The sequence below is a fragment of the Apus apus genome, chromosome 7 (genome assembly GCF_020740795.1).
Source record: "Apus apus isolate bApuApu2 chromosome 7, bApuApu2.pri.cur, whole genome shotgun sequence".
Classification (NCBI taxonomy): Eukaryota; Metazoa; Chordata; class Aves; order Apodiformes; family Apodidae; genus Apus; species Apus apus.
In genome coordinates this window covers 12,024,202-12,047,588 of record NC_067288.1, presented here as the reverse complement: position 1 = coordinate 12,047,588, position 23,387 = coordinate 12,024,202, and the positions used below count along the sequence as shown (strand labels likewise).

The following is a 23,387-nucleotide window of genomic DNA, read 5'->3' as shown; positions in this document are numbered from 1 at the left end:
CAGCTTGTGCCAATGCTGTGCAAAGTTCTTCACACCACATTTTCTGGTGTCCCACACATAATCTAGAAATCTAGATAGCTTGGTGTTGAAAGATTGCTCAAACTTTCTTCCATTTTGAAGACAACACAAACCAAAAGAGTAGAAAGCAAACTTCAAAAGCTACCAGACATACCACCACAAGATACCAAACTCAGCAAAGCAGTACTTCATTCCTTGCAAACAAGGACATTGTGCATGTTATGAATTTGCAGAACTTCAAGTGACAAAACAAATCCATTGCAAGTTACAAAAGGCAGTAAACCAAGCTCTGACTCAGGAAATTCCTGACCTTCTAAATTGTTGGAGGCTAGGAACGCATTTGGAGAACATATTACAATACTTGTTTTTTACAGCATTTTTAGGCATTAACTTTTACCTACTGCTGGTTAAAAAACTTGGCCTGATCTAGTATGGTCATTCTTATGCCCTACATCATAGTGAATCTTATTTCTCCTTCACTGGGTCCTTCAACAATTATGTTGTTATTTCTTTACCTGCATCTGGTTCCAAAATTATGCATGTGCACTCATAAAAGCTGCAGAAACCTTGGGAGCGAGCATTAGTCCCACCCAGTATATACCTTTGCTTCCCTATTCAATCAAACCCAAGCTTAAACAGGTGCCTCAATTTTAACTCACCTCTACTCACCTGTCTCTTATCTCTGCATCAAGAGGGCTTTGATAACAAAAAACATAACAGCTTTTAGGATGGGGATATTCATGTCCAAAGAAGTGCAGATATTGTTTCTGCAGCCTCACTCTATTGAATTATCAGCGAGCTAGACACGGGAAAGGAAAAGGAATAATCATACAGACTGCTGGTAAAGTGTGCTCTTCAACTGCTTGCTACTACCAATACTTGCTACAAAACAGGGCACAAGACAAAGGAGAATTAAGTTATATCAATAACGATATAGATATAATAAACAGGATATTCCACTCTATTTCTATTTTGACAACAGAATTTTTAGGCTATGAATTTACCTCTAGATGTGGAAATAAATTCTCCTGTATCCTATAAATTTCTTTAGCTACTTCTACATATACACTTTTTTGGCTGGCAGACAAAGCAAGTAGAGCACTATTTTGCCACGTTCTTGCTTTTTACTTCAACCCAGACAACTTGGGAAGAGTAGTTTATGCCAGTATCAATAATCAATAAAAACAAAATCTTGCTATTTGCTCCATTCCTGCTCTGTTATCTGTACCAGGGCCATTGTGACTATGAACTAGTACAAAAGACTCAAAACAATGTGGCGCTGGGATTGCATTTTGTTTGTGAGAAGGAATTTTTCTTTCCTTTTTCCCAGAGCTTATCTACTAACACTGAATTATCTCCCTAAAATGTTTATTTCTGTATGCTTTTCAGATAAGAGTGACTGAATTAATTATTCAACAGTGAAGAATCATGCTGTCTTGCCTTGCTCTACTGTTAAGGTGCTTGAACATACATGGAAGGACAAAAAGTTTCTGATTTTATTTGAACAGGGAATCCACAGAAACTATAGCAAACAAATGCACCATTTGTGGTAAGATTTTGTTGAATTAGCTGGGAGTCAAGATACAATGCCAGTAAATACCCCTACCCCATTTTCTGAAATTCTTTCTCCAGCTGCATGCTAAAGGACCTAGTCCTGTTTTTTTTTTTTCATACACACCAAATGCATGGGAATATAAGAAACTAGTTTAATCTGCTAGGTTTGACTAGACAAAGCAAAGAAGGCTCTGTGGCTCAACTGATAGCGTTGTCTCAAAGTTACACCACTGTTAAAACTGATGGTCTCCATCACTGTAAGCCTATGAGCCTTTAATAAATACAAAAGACCAATATAAAATATAACAGTTTGAAATAGGTGGGAGTGTTCAAGACAGTCATTCTGGCTTCCACATATGCTCCCTCCTGGTTCAGTTAACACATAGAGGTATAGTTTTCATTATTGCAATGAGAAAAGAAAGTCATCCTTGTCCTGCTTCAAGTGACATGAGCATGAGCATAGAGTCCTAAACACTCTGTTTATAAAATAAGTATTTGCCTTTTTAAAAAAAAAATTTCTTTTTGTTCTGGCACAAATCTTAGGATTTAAATGTTTAAATTCCTTTGCATTGCAGAAAGCAAAAGGTGCCCAAGGGCAAATTTTCAACCTGTCAAATAACTGGTCCCTTTGCTTCATTCACAACAAATCTTAAACATAGCAGAATCACCAAGAGGAAACAAGAACACAATAAGCATGGGGAACTTCAGACCCCTGTCACACATTTAGCCATTCTGTGTACTTCAACAACAAAGGAAGGATTCCTCAGGTGGGAAGGGCAGAAGGACAGAATGGAGATTCCATGCTTTGGTACCTGATGGTTACCCAGGTACTTGGAACAATACATTTTAACTACTAAGATGGCTGACAGCAAACAGCAAAGCATACCACTCTTTTAACAAGCATTTTCATATTTCTGTTAGCACAACTTGCATCACTTGGATGGCAGAATATATAGCACGTGGAGCCCAAAAGATTGTGAGGGTTAAAGGCCGTTGAGGCGCACAACAGACAACAGGTAGTTTCCCTGATATAACAGCTTCCCTCTTTTCTAAATGAGAAGTACTTTTCAAGCTAACTATACAGTAGTTTCAAAAACTGTCAGTTTTTGAGCAGTAAGCTGAATGGTCTGGGTAAAATTCAGACTGAATGATACCACGAAGTTTTAAATAATGGGAAAAGCTGATGAAAGGACTAAAGGATAGAAAACATAATTAGTGCCAGTCAGTATGGTTTTATGGAATGTAGGTATTACCAGTAAATTCGATTTAAGGTATTAGGACTCATGAGGTATTTGACTTTGTATCACATAGCTTTCTGTTTAATAAAAAACAACAAAAAAAGCATACTAAGAACAGCTCTGAAGGACTGTATCCTACAAAGGACTGAGAAACTGTAATAGGAATAAGGAACTGACTTATTTTTTATTGCCTGACGTGGTTCACTGACAAAAAATTTGCAAACATAAAATGGCTGATTATGGAAGCAGAGCTGCATAGAAGAGGAATAAAGAAGCAAAATCACCTCTGGCAGAAAGCACTGGAGGATCATATACATATCTTTTGCTACATGTTAAAGGGTATGTTGGAGTGGTGGACAGGTTCTAGAAAACACCATATGGATTATTCACCACTGTAAAAGTGCCTTATATAAAAGGACAGGCTTACAACAGCTCGAGCTGTTCAGTTTATCACATAAATAACAGACTGCTTGATTACAGTATGCAATTACCTTGTGGGGAGAAAAGCATAAAAGGTCAGATAAATTGGACCAGGAAGTAGGCCATGTATATAGAACAGAAAGGCATAGCTAATTACCAAGGACCAATATTCTCCATTTGTGAGGAATTCCCAGTCAAAATTACATTCCTTACAGGGAACATACTTTGCTTAGAGAAGTTACCTGGTCCAGCAGAGCAGCAAGTCGATGAAGCTGAATGGCCTGCTGCAGTCAGAGACTCCAGATCATCATTTGGCCTTAAACATCATGAACCTTGCTAGTTCCTGAACTCAGGGGAACCCTGTCCCTGCAAACACAGGGCTTCCAGTGTTATCTTCAGCAGATATCAGTACCTCTGTCACAGGATATATTAACTGTTCTCTTCAGAATACCTACAAAATAATTTGAAAGCATTCTTGGAGAAGTTTAAAAAAACTATATTCTAGTGTTTGAGTACATTTTAAGGAAGAGTACATCCTGAACTAGCTGTGGGGAGTGAGATTTTACAATCACATTTTAAAATTCAGGGCCTTTTTAACATTAGCATTGCCCCATGGTATCACTGGGATAAACCCCTGCTCCGAGGACACAAGGGCAACTGGTGTACTTGAACAAAGGCCCAAGCAGGGGAAAATGCAGCTCTAAAACCTGTGAGGTGATTACTTTGTAGAGAAAACCTGAGTGGCAGTGTCACAGCCCTTTGCTCTGTAGACCACATTCTTAGTCATAAAGACAAGCCCTGTGGCAGGGACCCTTACCTAGAGCTCTAGGCATCCCTGACCCCTTCTGAAAGCACTTGTTCCTGTCTTTTTGCCAGGCTGGAAGATCTACACTTTGCTTGATGAGAAACAGTGCAAGGAGAAATAGTATTCCTTCTGTAATTTTCAATAAAAAGAGAAGTTATTTGTGAACTTTTAACCTCCATAGGAGAAGCTTCTGCTCAAATCATTAAGTGTCCTGGAAAATACCGAGAACAAGGCAGTAGGGAAGGAGATCCCCTGGCAAGGTCCTTTTTTGTGATTTCACTGTGAGGAAGCTTGCTGCACTCACAAGACCAGCTTCTCCTAAAATGAGCACTACAAGTTCTATCTATTCACTGAGTGTTTCTGTTGAAAAAAATTGGCCTTGTTGAAATCACAGGCCAACTTCTATTGACTTAAATGAGTTAACAGAGACCCTGAGAGGGCAGACAAGCCCTGTAGACATTAAGGTCTGTATCTCTATCACAAATACTGGTGAAACCAACAGCAGAGAGAATACTGGGAATGTGTGGGGGAATTTCCAGGAAAGACTATACAAATACCAAAGCAATGTTGTGCAAGATTACTCCTGTTACTCTCCCACTTATCTTTCCTCTTTTTGTTCCTTCTCAGGGACTACAGGAGGGGGAAAACAGCACAGGAACTGCTAAGCCTCTTCTCCAAGAAGGTCTGGTCCAAGACCACTCCAGGGAAGGTGTAAAAAAGCAAGACATGCCTTCTGAGTCTCACCAGTGATACAGCTACCCCAGTAGGTCTCCAGCAGTGAGAGACACTGTTTCAGGAGACCATGCAAGCCTGCAACTTTCTGCCGTATTCCCTGAGGATTGCTCAGTATCCATGGTCATTGGATTAGGGATGCTGTACAGTACATTTGAGCCTACTCCCTTTAGTATTTGTTTATGGACCTTTATCCCATATTTTTTTTCACTCCCCTTTTGAGCCAATTGACATTGTTATCCTCCACAACCTTCTGCAGCAGCTTCCAGCTGCTCACTCTTCACTGTGTAAAGAAGTGCTTTCTATTATTTTTGTTAAACTGCTCTCTTCTTAGTTCGCATGCGCTGCAGTTCTGAGATAGCGTGATTTAGCAAACAGCAGTTCTGCATCTGTTATTTGCTATCAACTCCCTTCTCAATTTGGAAAACATCAGTCACATGCCCTCCTCCTTCTGAATCCTCTCTCCAAACTGGAATGTCCCAGGCATTTTCATTTTTTCTGTTTTCCAGTCTTTCTTCTCTATCTTTTCTAACTATCCTTCTTGCAATACAGATAATCAGACCTACACCCAGTAGGCAAGATGTGTGTGCATCAAACTTTTGAACAGTGAAAAAAATAATGCTTTCTGGTTTGTTCACAAGACAATACTGAGACAGACCTGACATTATTCTGAGTAAATCTGCCTGGCACCACCTCCAAGAAATTTATGTCATGGGCCTGTCAAAGCTCTCCTCCTCCTCTGTCTTCAATCTTTTCTTCACCCTCCTACTGCCTGCTCACATTCCTCCAAGCCAAGTCCACACTGCTCTCCCATTTTTCTGCTACACCTCCGCTTTCCAAGTCTCCCTTTCCAACTGCAGATAAGCACAGGACCCTGTATGCATTGAGGTACTGTGCACAAGAGACTGCTGAACATGCTATGCACAGGATAAGGGAGATCTGCACCACTGCCTCATCCCACAGATAGCTACCAAGAGACAAGTTACCAAGGGACATGTTGCTGTTGGGGACAGTTGTTAACAAGTGTGTAATATAAAGAAACTTTTCACTTATCTCTGCTTGACCTTGTGCTTAACTTTGTGTACGCAAATTTGGGGCAGCCGTGCCCACCTTCTTGTACCTAATAGAGTGGGCTCAGACCTGCTGAGACTAGATGCACTTCAACATCTCAGCCACAGTGCCTGCATCTCCCACAACCTTGCCTTCAGTGCTGAACATCACCAAGCAGATGGGTCAGAGCAGCACTGCTAACCTGGAGAAGGGCTGTTAGGGAGCACACTATCAAACCCCACCTGTCCCTCCCCCTCATCTGTGCCTCTGCACAGAAAGGACGCTATTTGCACAGCCAGTCTGCCAACACTGGAGAGAGCGTGCAGTGAAAAAAGGTCCTAACTGGGGTGAAGCCTGCAGGTACCAGTTGTCTATTAAAAGGAAAGTTATCAGGCAAATGGTTTAGTTTTCCACAGTAAGCAGCTTGGGAAGGTCATTTATTCAGGAAACAATCCAACCACTATTGCTGAGGCTGCACAGATTTGCCTCTTCCCCTTGCCTAAGCCTTTAGGTTGCTGCCTGCCTTGCTTTTGCCTTTACAGACAGGGCTTCCCACGACACTTGAATCTGCCGTTGCTAAGGATAATAGTTTTCACTGGTTCCTTCCACAGGAACGTGTATTCTGACATAATCTGAAGCAAGAATCACTAGGGATATTTAGCCAAAGAGACCTACTGATACTTTTGTTTTGAAGTGGAAATCTATAAAGCATATTTATCGGCAGCTTATACTTTAAAGGTCTGACTTCGCTTATATTGAAATAACAGAATCCTTATATTGATCTGAGAGTGATTAAATCCTACAAAAATACCTCAGCTGTCCTAAAACTCACAAGACTATAATCCCTGACACATTCTGAATAATATTTAAAATAATTTTTTTCATAAATGAGCCTTGAATTCTTAAATTAGTTTAAATCAACTAGAAATGCATAGCCCGGTGATTGTGCAACTTCATTGGAAGTGCAGAGTTTATGACAATATGAGTGAAAAGAGAACATTTTCCAAACATAACCACAAGCAGACAAATTATATTAAAACCTTTACTCTGCAGAGTAATACAAAATAAAACACTATCATCCGATCAACCAAGTAATGCTGATTTCTATCTTTGAACTAACCACATTTCTCTGTACAGTTGCAGAAACACTGCAATTTTACAAACTGATATTCAGTTGAACATATTTATAACACAAATTATACACTATGTACAAACCTAGTTCTCCAAGAACTCTGCTTAGCATGCTTCAACACAGAAGTGGTTTACCAGTCTCTAGGACAGAATTCTAGCTTTCCTGTTAATTTAAATACTGAAATACTTATCAAAACATGAAAAAAAAAAATCCATTTCCTATCACATGGCCTGGCCTGAAGTCACTTGTTTGTTACCATATGTTATAGAAGAGTAGAATCAGTCACAACAATAAATAACATGGCTTATATGAACTTAGACTTAAATTCATGTGATCACACTTTCAGCCTGAGTGCTTTTACAAAACTGTAGGATCCATTTATCTTTGCTTTTCTTGACACGTAGATCAAAATTGCAACTACAGGTACTGCTACTGCTGCTACACCGGAGAATGCAACAATCAGTGGTACCATTTGATCAGGTTTTTCCAGTCTTCCTGAAAATGGAGACAAAAAGCAAAGAAAGTTGTGTAAAAATGGATTGAAACAGACACGTGTATTACTGTAAAAGCACTGTCATTAATGACCTTCAATCTTTGTTTTCATGAACAATGCACATTTCAACATGTTTTCGTTATGCTTTTTTCTTTAGTAACTCCATATTACATACTTCAATTCCTAGCCACTATCTTGGTCTTGAATTTGCTATCCAAGTTCAAACCCAACTGATATGACCTACAATGAAGAATGCCACAAAGCTCACAAAGAAGACAAGAGGAATATAATGTATCTTACGCATTAAACATCTGGGGACATTTCTACCCATGTTTTAACAGCCCAGTCTTTAGATATCTAATTTTGTGAAACAGAACTTTCTCTGGATTAGTCTTGACTGTTCATGAATTTGGACAGAAGTATGACCAGGATCCACCTTTTTTTGGCCCTATCCTTAAAGCTACTGCACCAACTCAAGTAGGAGAGACAACGCCCACTGAAAGGAGGTTAAATACAGCTTAATCTCATCAGCTTTTATACTATTTGGCTTGATTTTTTTTCAGTTTAAAAGTATTGTTGCACAAGGATCAGCCATGAACTAGCTGTGCTCATCTTGGCACAAAATTAATTAGAAAATATGAACAAAATAAGTGCAAGGCAATACTTCTACCTACCTACAACAACTATCTCAAACACTTTGATGTTGCTTCCAACCTCATTGAAAACATGAAGCAATTATCTGCCTGTATAATTTTTTCTGACATTGTAGAGTATAAAGGCTCCATTCACTGATGGCAGAATAATTTCTTTCTCCTCATGGACTTGTTTCAGGACCATTTGTGATGGTGAGTTACTGTATGTGCTACATGTAATAATGACATTTTCTCCTTCTTTTACATTTTCTGATGGATATACTAACACAGTAATATTTTTGGGAGGAACTGAAAAGAAATGAAAGGAAGCATTTAGCAACAAAGAGAAGCAAAGAACGAATGAGTTGCCAGCAGCTCATACACACAAAGTACTAATCCAATTCACTATACTATTTGAGCACACAGCTTTAGATGCTACTCTGTCACTAGCTGTTCTTCACACCTGCAGCCAACAGCAGCTGACAGAAATAGCATTTTATCAGTTGATGGAGTATGTTGCACATCTTTTACATTACATGGAGTCTTTTCTTCTTTTCTTATTTCAAGTTCACTGTTTATTAATTTAAGTTGAAAAAAGGACACAGACCAACAGACCCAGAGGCTGATGCCCTGTTACAACAGAAGAGAAATAAAGGCAAAGGAAGGAGTCCTAGAACAGCATTTTTTTCACTAGGTTCCACAATTTTACATCCTGTTTTCAAAGGTGAAAGTAGAACAATGAAAAAATTGAAGCAGCAGTTATTTTGTGTATCTGCTGTTTTGGACAGAAGTTTTAATTAGGACTAAGATCCTATCATTTATGACAAGAAATTGAGCAACTCAGTTTTTTTAAAGACAATGCATTCTTCATGGAATTTAAGTGAAGATGTCACTCTGTCTAAAAATACCCGTAATATTAACTCTGTATAGTAGTTATTTTAACTAACCTTTGACATAAAGTACTACATGCTGAGACTGCTCTCCCAGTGCACAATGATATGTTCCTGTGTCCTTTAGCTGAACCCTGTTTATGGTATATTTGCCATCTACTATTTCAAGGGCTGTGATCCTATCACCTGTTTTCCTTCACAGAGTACTCTGAAGAGATGTAACATGCACAGATGTGCAAGAGGCAGTAACACTTTCTCCCTGGTATCACTGCACTTGAAGGGAAAACTGAAAGTGTATTTATTGGTGCAGCTACAGAAACAGTAAAGAATAAGGAAGAGAGATGGATTAGCAGCAGAAGTGATCCCTAAGCAATACACTGTTCCCATGCAATTAGCAGAAGCAGCAGGGCTAATGCTGAGAAGTCTGCTTACTACTGGAATTGCTACCATTGCATATAGACTGAGGAATCAGCATTTGGTAAAGTTTAAATGTAGTTTGCAAGAACAGGAATCAGAGTTGTAACTTAAAGGAGAGCCAAAGGGCTGTAGCACAGCCCCTCCACAGAAAAGTTTCAGCATGTACTGTGAATCTTTTGCATGCAGGGATTTGGATCCTCCACTGAGACCTGTTTGGAAGAAAATATAGGCACTGCATAGCTTCTTTGCCTCACTGCATACATTTGCCAATTGGAAGGAGTGAGGGAAGCTCAACTGACATGAGAACTTTGCATAAACTATCTGTACTAAGGCAGATTTCACCCTTTCACCCTTCATCCTCGTTTAAAGCTTCCTAAATGACTTAATGACATCAGGACCACCTTTTAACTCCATTGACATGAAAGACAGAATTCCCCTGTCCTTCACAGGATGAAATCTGGACCTGAAATACATAAAACAAAACACTTGTGTTCTGCCTTGTTCTACTAACCTTGAACAAGTAATTGCACAGCTTTTTCTTCTTTGCCAAACTGGTTATAAGCTTCACATTCATAAAGCCCCAGATCTGTACTTTTTATGTTCTGTATAGTTAAAGTTGCATCTTTAAAAATTTTCTCAGACTCTCCGGTGGCCTTCTTTTTCTTCCAAGAGATCACTGGAGCTGGATTTCCAGAACTAGTACATTTCATTGTCACAGTTTCTCCTTCTTTAACAGCAGTAGCAGGGATAACCGAGATCACTGTGTTCTTTGGACCATCTGAAAGGAAGAATCCTGTAGTTAATCATCACTGGATTTTTTAAAGATGGATCCAACATGTCCTACTGGATGCCAGGTTGTTGGCCTTTCAACATTAATTTCTTTTTCATTCTCAAAGTAAAGCACACAGTATCATAGCTTCCATACAAACTCTATAGCTTAAATGTACTAAGCACATACTCTAAGAATGTTAAGAAGGTAGGTAAGTTTCTCTCTCGTTCAGATCCTGTCTTAGGACTGTCATTGCATTAAAGAATTCATGGCTTTGTTTTACTCATCAGCACTGCTCCTTTCTTTGGGAAAGAGGAGAAGCCAATGCTGATTTTTTTGTACTCACAGGGTTTTGCTTAGTTTGATGTTTACATTCGTCACTGAATTAAGTGGAGAATTAACTAACTATTTTTAAATTATCAAGAAAACATTACACATACTTACACTGCACAATAAGTGTTATTTCATTTTTGCTTTTCCCAAACTTATTTTCTGCTACACATTCATAGTTTCCTCCATCTAGGAATGTCACAGATGGAAGAAGAATTCTCCCCTCACTGTAAGGCCCCATTTCTGCACTGTCAGATTTTTTCCTTAAAATAATCTTGGGAGAAGGGTTACTCTCAGCAGAACATTGTATAGAAATATTTTCTCCTTCTTGAACTGTTGTAGAAGGTACAATGGAGAGTTCTGCAATGTTTGGAGCACCTGCATGACAAAAGAAAATTATGTTATACTAATGAACTAAAGATGAAGTAGAAATTGCTTGCCCAAGGATCTGTTCATTTTTGTTTTGTGAAATCCCTGTGAAATTGCTATGTACATTAACATTTCAAGGAAATAACAGTGTCCCCCACACCATCACATTCTCAGATTCTTTTGTCACTTTGAGTGTTGCATTGCAGGAACTGCAGAGAGGTACACATGTACAACTGCAGTACAGAGAGAACTAGCTGAAAATCAAGCATACTAATGAAAAGCACAGCCCATGAAGAGCAGCAATAAATTGAAAGCTAAATCCTGAATATGTAACAAAGAAGACCCCATAATTTCCTAATTTTCTGTGTTTCAGCATCCTGCAACCCAACAGGCAGCTGCCAGTTGGGTACTGGATAATACAAGGTAAATTCAAGCAGATTTGTACCTTGTATAACAATGTCCACAGTTGCTTTCTCTGTTTTATTAGTTGACAGATTAGTTACTTCACAGATGTACAGTCCTGAATCAGTGAAACTGGCATGGGGAATAGAAAGGACATTGTTTTCTATCAGATGCTGAATGATTTCATCAGCCGGATGTTTTCTCCAAACTATCTGTGGTGGTGGATTACTCTCAGTCACACAAGTGAGTTTTAGCTGGTCTCCTTCCATTGGTGAGTTGCTTGGAGATGCAGTAATGACAGTATTTTGTGGACCAACTGGAAGATAACACGAAATAAGATCAGTAAATTCATGAAGAATGACATATACATCTTTAACACCGGCTTCTTGAGAGGTATATTTCACACAATACCAATACAAAATTAATATTGTGTATTCCAGTAAAATAGCGGAACAAGTTTTCCAGACTTGATAAAAGCCTGCAGCTATGAACGCTAAGCTAGACAAAACATGTACCTTTTTTTCTTTTAATTCTTACATTTGTCTCCCTATTGTTTAGGACTATAAACTTGAAACTGCTGAACATACAATGGCAATTTTAAAAACAATTATTTATCTGCATGCTGTCACTTTTCTTCTGGTCTTTACCTTGAGCCTAAGCACCAGTGCCAAAGAGAAGGAGCAAGGAGCTACTAAAGTACAAATAACTTTTGTTATGAACAAGAGTGGGTATTTAACAACTCGATGACTATTACTGAACAAAACAGAATCCAACTCAATACAAAAGATTATCTACAAAAAGAATATAGATAAGAAGTGCAGTTCATAAGTTATTTATACCACACACTTTGTAAACCCATTACATGAAACTTAACATTAAACAGTACTTGGTGTGAAAGCCCTAGAATAAAAATACTTACAGTATGCATTCAGTTTCTGAGAAGTAACTCTTTCTTTGGGTTCAAAGTCTGTATTAGCAATTGGTAACTTGGCCACACAAGTAATCTCTTTTCCAATGTCTTCAGCTGTGGGACTGAATGAATATGTCACAGTTTTGGACTCTATATCTGTGCTGTCATCTTCGTAAAAATCTTTCTCATAAAGAGTATTTTCCTCTTTCTTTAGGACTACTTCCAGGACATTAGAAGGATACACATCAGGAATTTTGCAGATGACAGTGATTGGCTCTCCAGCAATTACGGATGGGCTGATCTCAATGACAGGATCACTGGGGAAAGCTAAGAGAATAAAATTAACTTCTTTAGTCTAGCAGAGACAAGCTTTAGGGTCAAGATAAGATAAAGATACAGACATGAAACATCTTGAGTTTAGAGGCATTCAGAACATGATGTTGTATCAACTTCATTATGAGATACATCTTGATATGAAGACACAGGTGTTTTATAAACAGTTTGAGCACTAACAGGAATTGTATTTGTAGAATTCTTGAAATATGATCACAAATTATCTAATGGGGTATCATCTAAAATCCAGCAAGGCACCTAGGCAGTGATACAGTTGCCAAAATACAGGAATCCAGAGTAATCCATACACTGGTGATAGGTTTAGGCATATGAATAATTCCCCTGCAAACTGTAAAGGCACTGATTAGGTGCTTTGCACTTGCACAAATACATCTGTCTTGACCACACTGGTTGCCAGCTCTGCAGATGTTTTGTGGAGACTATGTTTTGGCTTTCAAGTATTACCAAGAACAAGAATTAATATGACCAGTATGTACTAGTTTCAGTGCAAAATTCTAAGCAAAAAGGGGCTGAGGAAGAGCCCCAAAGAGACAGGTAAAGAAATCTTACAAGGAAACATATGTTAATCTATAGCAGACTCCTACCATTGTCAGTTAACTACCAACCATTAAAAACAATTCTTGATTTTTTAAAAACATGTACTAATGAAAGAGAATTTTATATTTTTACTTACAGTAAAGTTCAACTTTGATACTCTTCTCTTTTTTATCTTTCTCACCACAGAAGACAGTACACAGATAATCATGAGAATTCACAATGCTAACTGGATTCATAGTCAACGTAGAGTACGTCCTATGGTTGTACACTGTTCCTCCAAGGGGGTTGTCCATCTGGGTCCTCCAGGAAAAACTCGGTGATGCACAGCCAGTAGTATTGCATGTAAGTATGAGTTTTTCTCCAATCTGTGCAATAATTCTGTTAGCAGGTATTATCTCCATCTCAAAAGCTTTAACTACAATAGGGAGAACATACATAAACTCAGTAGCATTCTCAACATGTATTTTCTCCTTTCCTCTCAAGTCTATTGTAACATGAGGTCATTACTTTGCAAGTTTACTTTACACTTGTGTGGAGGTTAAACTAATACAGTGGTTTACATCTCCAAAACACCCCATAAACATTGCTGCTTTTGTGAAAGATAGATAATACAGACTCAAATGACTAAAAGACAGTATAAAATGGCATAAGCCAAATGTTGTCAGTGAAAATATAAGGATTGGCACAATATAACTTCTGTCAGGTGAATCTGGTTCTAAAACATTGCAACATTTGAGAGAAAGGGTGGTAAGAACAACTGCAGAATCACTTTCAACAGGACATTCAGTACCAAACTTAATCGATGCTGTCAGTGATGACAGTAAAAATCAAACATGCAGTGATACTCTGCAGTTGTCTCCTAGACTGTCTTTTAGCAAACTCAATAAGAAAATGACTGTGCCATTGCAGAGCACAAAAAAGCTCAAAGTAAATGTCAAAAAAACTTCCTGACATTTTGACAGAACTACTTAATTGACAGTTCTATTCACTGAAATTAAAAGGCATCTGGAACGAAGAGAAATAAAGATCAAACAGTAAACTGCAGGTCAGTTTACATTTAAAAAATTAAAAGCAAATAAAGCAAAAAACACCCCCTTCCCCCACAACTTACCAGTCACTAACACATGCAAAATTATTAGCGCAGTTTGGCTTGTTCTTCCCATTTGCTTTAACATTTGTAATTGCTGTCACTAGGTAAAGAAAGTAAAATTCAAAAGCCTTCCTTTCTCTTTTCTGTGAAAAAGCACGGTGAGATCCTGCTGCTCTGCACCAGTTTATCAGGATCGAGCCAGCACGCTCTTTATAAAGGCTCTCCTGGAGGTGGAGTGGGAAATTCCCGGGCCGGGAGACCCAGAGCAGGAAGAAGGGGAAGAGATCCCCGTTGGGCTGTGCCGGGGGCCCGGCGCCCTCTGCTGCCGCTCGGCACAGGGACGGTGTGTGCGGCCCAGGGCAAGCGCCAGGACGGACACGGCTTCTGCGGCGCCTACCAGGCTTAGAAAGAACAAGTCAAGATCTGATCCTGCAAACAACTGATAACACGAAATAATGTGGGTAATTCCAAGTAATTGAATGGAATTATATCTCGGATGAAAAAGTTATTCAAGTTTGCTTTCAGTGCAAATATTTTTGTTGGGCTGAGTCTTGAGAACACTTCTAACACTGTTCAGTTCTGTAAATAACTCAGTATTCCCTTTGAGAACCAGGCTACCAGTTTAAGAAGTGATGCTACTCCCTTTCCTAAGTACTTTTGGTCTCTAAAAATGAACAAGTCAGATAACTGAAGTCTGGAAATCCCACTTGATCAGCTTGAATCAGGCTGTTTGGAAAACACACATGAACTAATTATTTTCCCAATTCCACTTCAAAAATTCCTCTAAAATGTCCCTCTTTCAAGAATCTACTGGTCTGTATTTCATTACTGGTACATATTTCATTACTGGTATGCCTCTCAGATCTCTTATGTCCTGTTTATGAATAACTGAAGGTTTACATTTATGAATAATATCAGCTGATAATACAACTCTGGGATAACTTTCAGTGTTTGGTTTCCAGTGGGTATACAAATCCAGTTTGAATTTTCATAACCGTCATGAAATGCAAGCAAAGTACTGTTCTGGAATTACTGTTATCAAATCCAGAAACCCCAAATCTATTCAGAGTAGATAACATCTACATAAATGTGATTCTACTTCAAAGAAATGGGTTTTCTTGAAGAGGAGTGTATGCTCAGTTAAGTTGCAAAAAAGTACTTTTTAATCACAGGCAGAGAGACACAAGAAATGAAACTCTTCTGCTTTGACTGCTTAAATAATTATGGGCTAAGCTGAAGGAGAAAATGCAGAATTTCCCTATTTCTGGGAAGTGAGTTTCTAGACACAAAATAATATAAACATAGGTCATATCCTCATGCTGGAAAAATTGTAATCAAATCCTTCATCAGATAACATGAAATAGGAAGTAACTCTGATTCAGCTCTCAGTAAATTAAACTGGATAGCTGCCATTAACTTTACTGGAGTTGGATCCCTACCAGAGGGACTACTACACTAAGTGATCAGACAAATTCAACTCAGACGGTACAGGTAAGAGCAGGGTTAGCCAACAATTATTATTAAAGGAAGCACAGATCTGCAAAGAAATTAAAAAAAAATAATCTTAAAACTTGCTCTTTATCCAACTCAAAATGTGAGTCTTCCTCGAATTTGAAAAGAAAATGTCCTTTGCAGTTGCTCATACTATCCTCAGCATCAATCTGCAAATAGGAAAATAGGTATAAAGTGTGCTTATTTTCAGAACTGGCTGTTCTATCTGAAAACAAATAGGGGTCACTTAAAAACTTTTAGCAGTTGACTTCAAGAATTCAGATTATCTAGCTTTTTATTCAGATGGCACAGAGGAGGACACTGGGGAGAAAACCAGAGGATGCATCCAGATTCACTGCGAGATCAAGTATTATAGCATCAGCTGGAAGAAATTCTGACACATGCAGAGCACAATAATGACTAGAATGTAACAAGTATTACCAAAATATTGCTAAAGGCAAACAGGTTAAAACAATTAAGCATTGGGTATAAATATATGCTTTCCAATACATCTGGTAATCAAAAGAGACTTTTATCAGGCTTTGAGGCACAAACAAAAATAAAAACTTTGTGTGTCTCAGAAGGGAGTCTAGAAATACTGAACACATCATTTTTGGCCTGGTATCAGAAAACACAAATTTATTTCAGGAAACTGAAACTTACTTCAGACTTTTCTGAAATGTAAGAAAAGAAAACCATTTCAGAACTGTGCTAAGCATTTGATTTAATTTCTACAACCCTGCTTAATACCTACATGATGAAATTAAATTTATTTCTTCTAGTCAAAACAGATCACAAGTTCTTGATACCTTAATGAATTATTTGAACAAAATGCACGTTAGGCAACATGTTATCTAACATTCCTAACCCTTTTCCTTCACTTTTAATGTACTGCACTGTCTCATGGAGGCTATTAGAGGAAAGCTGAAAGGCTAAGCCTCATGCAGAATTTGTTCTCTTAAAACCTTCTCCACTGGTTTTGTGATTTATGGCTAAGAGCCTACAAACTGGGCTAATCCTTCTTTTTTGGCAGAGGAGATTTTTGGGGAAAAAAAAAAAAAAGGTAGAAGGAAATTAATCTAATTCAACATACTGTTTCCTGTGTCAGTAATAAAATGCTTCATGGCATTTAATCACAGTATCTGCATCTACAGCGACTATTTAGGATTCCTGCTAAAAATGCCCAGTGCTGGAATAATAACTGCTATACAGGGCCCCAACACAGAAACATATGCAACCTGTTTATTACTAAGCATCTCTGTGACCCATCAGCTTGAGAGGGCAGGATTCTTCTGTGGAAGGCATGACGCTCAGGTAAGAAAACAGCTAACTCTGACTCAACAGTTCTTCAGCCTCAGAACATAGAAGTATTACAGCAAGGTCATACTTAGGTCTGCCATTCAAACTGCAGCCCTCACCCATCTCACGGAAGATCTCCTTGGGATGTGCACTGGACATCTGAGTATAACAAAGCCTCTTACAAAGTTCCTTATGCTTTATGGAAGCAGCTGGGATGAAGAACTTTCAACCTATGAAACGTCTTTCAACCTTTCAATGTCTGAAACTTCCACTGTATGATCACACTTAAAGAATAAGAGCAAGAGGAATGTGCTGTAACTCAAATGAGAACTATTCTCAGAGGGAAAATATATCTGCATCAATGAAGATGGAATGACCTTCAGGCACCACATCCCAGGTAACACCTTTAATATGGTCATACTTGATCAAGTAACTGAAAAAACATGGACCTGAAAGACATGCATCAATACTGCTGACCATATGGCTTATACAGCAGAATATGATCTGCCAGCCTCAAAATGTTCAGTTCTTAGCAACCTCAACAAGCCTGCTATACCAGTTATAGACTGTCTTTCCTTCCTCAGTGCCTACTGGCTTTTTGGATCCTCAGACCTTCCCTGACCCTTTGCTTTCTCCAACTCCCTCCACCTTCTTTCTCATCACCTGACAATACAACCTCTGTGGAGCCTCCAAGAAGGGGAGGAGCACATCACTGACTCCCTATAATTTTCATTTCTGGATGGGAAGGATGAGATCTACATGCAGATCTATTTAAGGGTTGTGTCTGTTTCAGAAATTGTAACTTTGTTCCTAGTTACAAAAAGAACACCAACGCATTACCCTGTAACCCACATCAGACCTTACAATTGTACTCCACGTCTAACTTGTCATCTATTGAAAAAAAGTGAAAAAAGAAACAACTTAAGAAAGTTTTATCATATTCTTCTTTCCCTTTTCTGGAATTTCTGAAATACTTCATATAAAAATAAATGCATCTACTTCCTTCATTATCTTTCCCAGGCATCATCTCCCCAGTTATGACACTTCCTCTTTGGTTAGTCTGAAGGCATCCAGCATCTACAAAAGATGGATGCCAGAAAAAATAATACAGAACTATGAAAACTTATATAGACTACAGAATAGCTAATTTCTTAATTTCTTCTACTCAGAGGCATTGTCTATTTCACATCACAGAAGGAAAAAGAAGTTAATCTAAAAAAAAAAAATAGAAGTCACTGCAGAAAAAAAGTCCCTACTTTTTATCTTAGTCTCTTGTTTCAGGTAAAAAACAAGCTGTGGAAATTCCAAATCTTATTTCTAAAAAAATGAAAGTATGGATTTAGTGATGTGGGATCTAAAAGTGAAACTGTTTAATAACTTTTAAATCCACATACTTAGACTGCCAAGTACTGTACTGTAAATCAAACTTTGTTAGTTTGGGTAGCTGAACTTCTATTGTCTTCATAGGACATACATAAAAATAAAAAAAGTTTCCCCTTTGAAACATTCTCCTGTGTATCTCAAGAGCCAAACTCAAATTCAAGCCTTGAAGTATTCAAAATGTCTTTGGGAATTTTGAAGTGAGAGCTCAGATCTGCTTTTATTTTGAGCCAAATAATCTGAGACATGATTAAGGCTTTTTTCTCATTGGAATTACAGGTTTTCAGAAAAAACTCATTAAAAGTGGTCAGAGTGAAAAAATAAAATGGAATTTCGGTTGAAGTATAGATACTGGCCTGGGATATGGCAAAATAAAGTGAGCTGAAAACATTTAACAAGGAATATGAGGAAGCTATTTGATTCCCCCAACACTCTACATGAAATTTGAGTATCACTAAATAACATTGTGTACCTCATTTAGGCCAGCATTTCACATTATCAGATTAATGCCATCAAGAAAAGGGTGGTGAACTTTTTGACCACACTTCATTATTACTCACCAGCAGCTGCTGTCCAAAGCCCTTGCAGATCTTTGACTATGGGAAAATGGCTATCAAGTCATTTCCCTCTTTTCCTTCTCCTTCCTGCTCTTCCATCATGAGGTCCATGTATGTCCCTATGGAGCCAGAAAGACAAAGGGGAATGATGAGAGCAAGGTCTGTAAGACACCGTTGCAGCTAGAACAAATACAGAACTTGGATTCTCCTAGACAGGCTACTGATAACTGCACTGCTACTAATTGATTATACACCCATCTGTCTATCACAGACTATATTCTTTATTCTCTTACAATGATTCATATTCTGAAGAGCAGTGTTTAGCTATATAGATGTTATTTTTGCTGGACTGGTGTATATATAAATGTTATCTTTGTCCAGAAAGAGGAATTCCAAAAGGTATTAAACAAATTAACATTGCATGATGCAATAATAATAATTTTTAAAGCTTCCATATAGGTGAGGATTACACAGATTGCTCTATTTTTTAATTTAATTTTTTTTTTTCTAAAGACACATAAGGAAATATTTATTTTATCTAGATATTCTCACATTTCCCTCTCTGAAAGTGGACTGAAAGTTCTAAAGAAAATGACCCTCCAAATAAAAACAAGAAGGAATGGACTGATTTTTAATTCCATCAAGACAAAATGACAAGTAACCAAGAGAAAGCATTTTTCTGTAGTAAAAGAGGTGTGTGTGTGTGTACACTCATTTTTTAGTATGAAACAGAGTGACACTTAAATCCAGCTGTAAATTTGTTAAAGATCTGGCACCTTTCCTTTATCTCTTGAACGTGCTCTGCCCTAAATCAACAACATGTTGTTTTGTTACATCAACTATTTCTCTTTTTCATTGTTTCCCCACACAGTTAGGTACCATCTTAACTACTTGCTTTGTTAACACTTTGATGGAAGGAATATACTAATGTAGGAGCAGCTAATTAATAAATACCTTGGGCAGGTGAGGTTTTTCTAGGCAAGCAAGGGTAAGAAAGATGCAAGTTGCTGGGTTTTATTTCCCCTTTCAGGACAATTACTTGGCTAGGCATCAAAGCCCCAGTCCTTGTTGTCTGATACAGACAACTGAGAAAGACTGGCTTTCATACTTGTGTCACCCTCTATCATAAACCATGTTACCCTCTAGTGATAAGAGAGACAACTTGAGAAATGTGATGTGTGTTTGAAATTGCTGTCAGGCAGGATAAAGGTGTGTTCTGAATTAGCTTGAGAAATGTTTGACTTTTGACATTCCCATGATTCTTAGCCAAGGATTCCTCCTGAAATTTCCCAGAATTACATGTGAATATTGATTCATAAGGAACAGGTGGTTTAATGGCCCTTTTGGTTGGATAAATTTTACCTCTATTGACTTAATTTTTGACTATAATTAGCTCCACAGCATGAAGATATTAGTACCTCTCTTCCAACAGCTCAGCTCCAGACAAATGCTCTGTATGTTTTTCCTGCAAGGTTCTCTCACTGTTGAATGAAATCACTATTGACTGGGTCAGATGACTGTGGAGTTACTGCTTGGGCTTTGACAGAATCACAGAATCGCAGAACTGTCACGGTTGGAAAAGATCTCTATGATCCGTGAGTCCAATCATCCACCCAGAGGAAAGAAAAGAAAAACAACAAAACCCCAAAAAAAACAAACCTGGGATATCTTAATTGGAAAGAAAACATTTCTGTGCAGTCCACAGTTTCTAAAAGATAAGGAAAAGATATAAATGCTGCACAAGTGGTATGGAATCCTTTTGTGATCAAGGGCCAAATCCACTTACATTCTGGTAGGCTCACGATCCTGAGATTAGTCTTACCTCTGTAACGTCTTCCTGCATCCAGGATATCAAGTAGCATGGTGACTTGGTATCTCTAAGACCATCAGAATAAAGACAAAGGAACTTCCAGGAGTATGTTCAAGGGTGAATTTGTTGAGATTTTGAGCAAACTATCTTACACTCAGTTTTCTAGATTATTTGAATGAACACAATAAAATGATCTGTAAATTTACTTTGATCCTTTTTTTTTTTTTTTTTACACTTCTAAATAAAATTCAATGTTTTAATGAATACATTTAAAACTACAGTATTTGTCTATTTTTGCCAGGATTTGTACTGTACAATATGCCATTTAAGATTAACTTTATCCTTCTGATCCTTTTTTAAGATGATCAAAACTAAGTCAAGTTCAGCGCTTTGACAGACACAATTCTCCACTGGACTTGACTAGGAATAGCACTTTTCTGGCACGCAGCTAAAAGCAAACCCTTGTGAATAACTGGAAATCCTGGCAGGATCTAATTAGGAGAAATAGGAGACAAAAAAAAAACAAACCAAAAAAAACCCCCACACAATAAGAAGTTATCTGTAATTTCTTGGTAATCTCATAATAACCAAGTTATACCAGTTGTAACAGTTTATTTCATCTCTTCTTACTCTTTAAGGTCATTGAAGGTGAAATGCTATGGAAGCCTAACTTGATACATGATACAGAACCTACAGTTTTATCTGGGCTGTAATTGCTTGCTGTCTCTCACAAGGGAAATGTCTGCATTATTCAGAGACCTCTCTCAAGTACATGGAATTTCAAGAGCCTGGAGTGAAAGTGAGTATAGCCTGCACTGTCACATCAGGGTTAACAACACACAGAAGTGTCCAGTCACAGTGAGAGCTACTTTATGCTTCCCAAATGAATAGGGAGTAAGTACCCAAGAGTCCAAGGCAGTTTTAAAATCTTGCTGTTAAAAGGGAATGAAGTCTACTATTCCTGCCAATGTAACAGTACTTTTCACAGAGATCAATTTCACAGGCTCTTCTCTGAGAAATTTACTACTCAACACAGGAATGAATGCCAGACACTGCCACAAACTTCTCGTAAAATTTCCAGGATCCACATAGTGGGAGGCTATTTGAAAGAGCAGTGAAACAAATTCTTGCAAACACTGAAAGTTCTTCTTAATCTAAAGCTTAAAATCTTTCCTGGCGAACCCCAGCTTTCTGCTCAGGAATAACTTACAGTAGCTCCCCAAAACACAATAAGTAATGCAAATAGATAAAAGAACAAAAAGCAGAGAAAAAATGGAAAACAGGAAATGGATATTAAGGAAAATGCTCTTCCTGGAACTTGAATAAATTTGTCTTCACACATTTTAGGAAAAATGTTTTGTCTTCTCAAGTAGTTCAGATGAACAGACAGAAGGTGCTACCACAAATACTTCAGATAAAAGAAAATGCAGATAATATTCTCTTATTTTCATGTATTATAAAACACATTATGTACTTTGGGTTGAAGGTTATACTTTTTATCTTCTTACACTAAAGGAACCCTTTTCATCCATAAATTCTGCTGCTGCTTTTTCTTCCTTACATTTAGAATTATTTGCTTGTGATCTTTTTCATAATACATCAAAAGAAACACAAAAATTTTTTTACATAAAGGTCTACTTTTTCATGAGGGTTTTCCCAGTTAATTCAATATTCCTCTGCATCTTTTCAAGAATCATGGAAAACAGGCCAGAGGATAGGTAGTACCCTGGATCTCTTTCCTCCTCATTTACAGTATTTCTGAATTGAAATCCTGCTTGAACGTGCTTATCAGTGTAGTTTTTGTATAAGGAGAGATTCAGACTTTAACACACCACTGAGTTTTTGGTTTATCAAACTTAGATTTTTATCAGAATATATAAAGACCTGTATTGGATCAGTCAGAATTTTATCGAGCCAGAATCTCATTTCTGACACTGGCCAAAAAGCAGATGAAAAGATAAAAGCTTGATAATGGGGAAAGCTCAAGTGATACAGTTGCTTACACAGGGACTTAGAGAGGGATGGTTTCTATACGTTTAGTCTGTGTTTTTGAGAGCACAATTCAATACAGGAAAAAATCCTATAAGCAAACTGAAAGAAGTTTGAGAAATCCCTAAGAGATTTGGAAATACATCTACTGACATATTCTAAAAGTTTGCAGGCTTTGAAAATCTTATCCCAGAGAGTCTATAAAAATATAAATTAATATTACTAAGTTTATTTACAAGTTAGGAATCACCTGCTTTGTTCTGCCAGTCTAAAACAAATTCTACTGCTCTGTGAAGCTCTCCTTTGCACTGCTGCTGCAAAATGTCTCTTTCTCCACCCAACTGCAAAACAATCTCAGTCATTCCTGAATCCAGAATAACACTTCATCAAATGAGCTCTTCTGAGCAGCTCAATTTTGCACAGAGACTCTGCCAAACTTTTGCACTGCAAAATGGCTGTTGCTGCCTGCCAACTGCTGCTGATGTGCTACTCCCAGGTAACTCACAGTCCTGTTACCACTTTTTGGCTGCCTCTGTTGTGTAGCAGCTTCTCCATCCACTAACTTCACACTACATGTTGCTACACAGCTGCCTGTTGGCATCCACCTCTAAAGGGTAAGTTTTTCCCTAAGTTAAGGATGTCACCTTCTTGCTTTGGTCTTCATTCTAGCCTAATCTAAACTCCACTGGACTCAATAGTCAGCCTTCTAGAGACACTAT

General features: G+C 37.9%; 1 protein-coding gene across 3 annotated transcripts in view; it reads right to left on the bottom strand.

The window, feature by feature from the left end:
- Positions 1-6,845: 6,845 nt before the first annotated feature.
- The window catches only part of VCAM1 (vascular cell adhesion molecule 1), a 39,147-nt gene continuing 22,605 nt past the window's right edge, over positions 6,846-23,387 (bottom strand). The window contains exons 1-8 of one of the 3 annotated variants that reach the window (XM_051625309.1): positions 20,288-23,032; positions 18,873-18,988; positions 13,189-13,467; positions 12,171-12,488; positions 11,295-11,567; positions 10,595-10,858; positions 9,893-10,159; positions 6,846-7,444 (exon numbers count right to left, since the gene is read on the bottom strand). In XM_051625309.1, coding sequence (XP_051481269.1) covers positions 7,284-7,444; positions 9,893-10,159; positions 10,595-10,858; positions 11,295-11,567; positions 12,171-12,488; positions 13,189-13,453 — 1,548 coding nt within the window. In that variant the 5' untranslated portion in view covers positions 13,454-13,467; positions 18,873-18,988; positions 20,288-23,032 and the 3' untranslated portion in view covers positions 6,846-7,283. Of the gene's footprint in view, positions 7,445-9,892; positions 10,160-10,594; positions 10,859-11,294; positions 11,568-12,170; positions 12,489-13,188; positions 13,468-14,163; positions 14,339-18,872; positions 18,989-20,287; positions 23,033-23,387 lie in introns of those variants that run through there. The other 2 variants (XM_051625308.1, XM_051625307.1) reach the window with 2 other exon arrangements.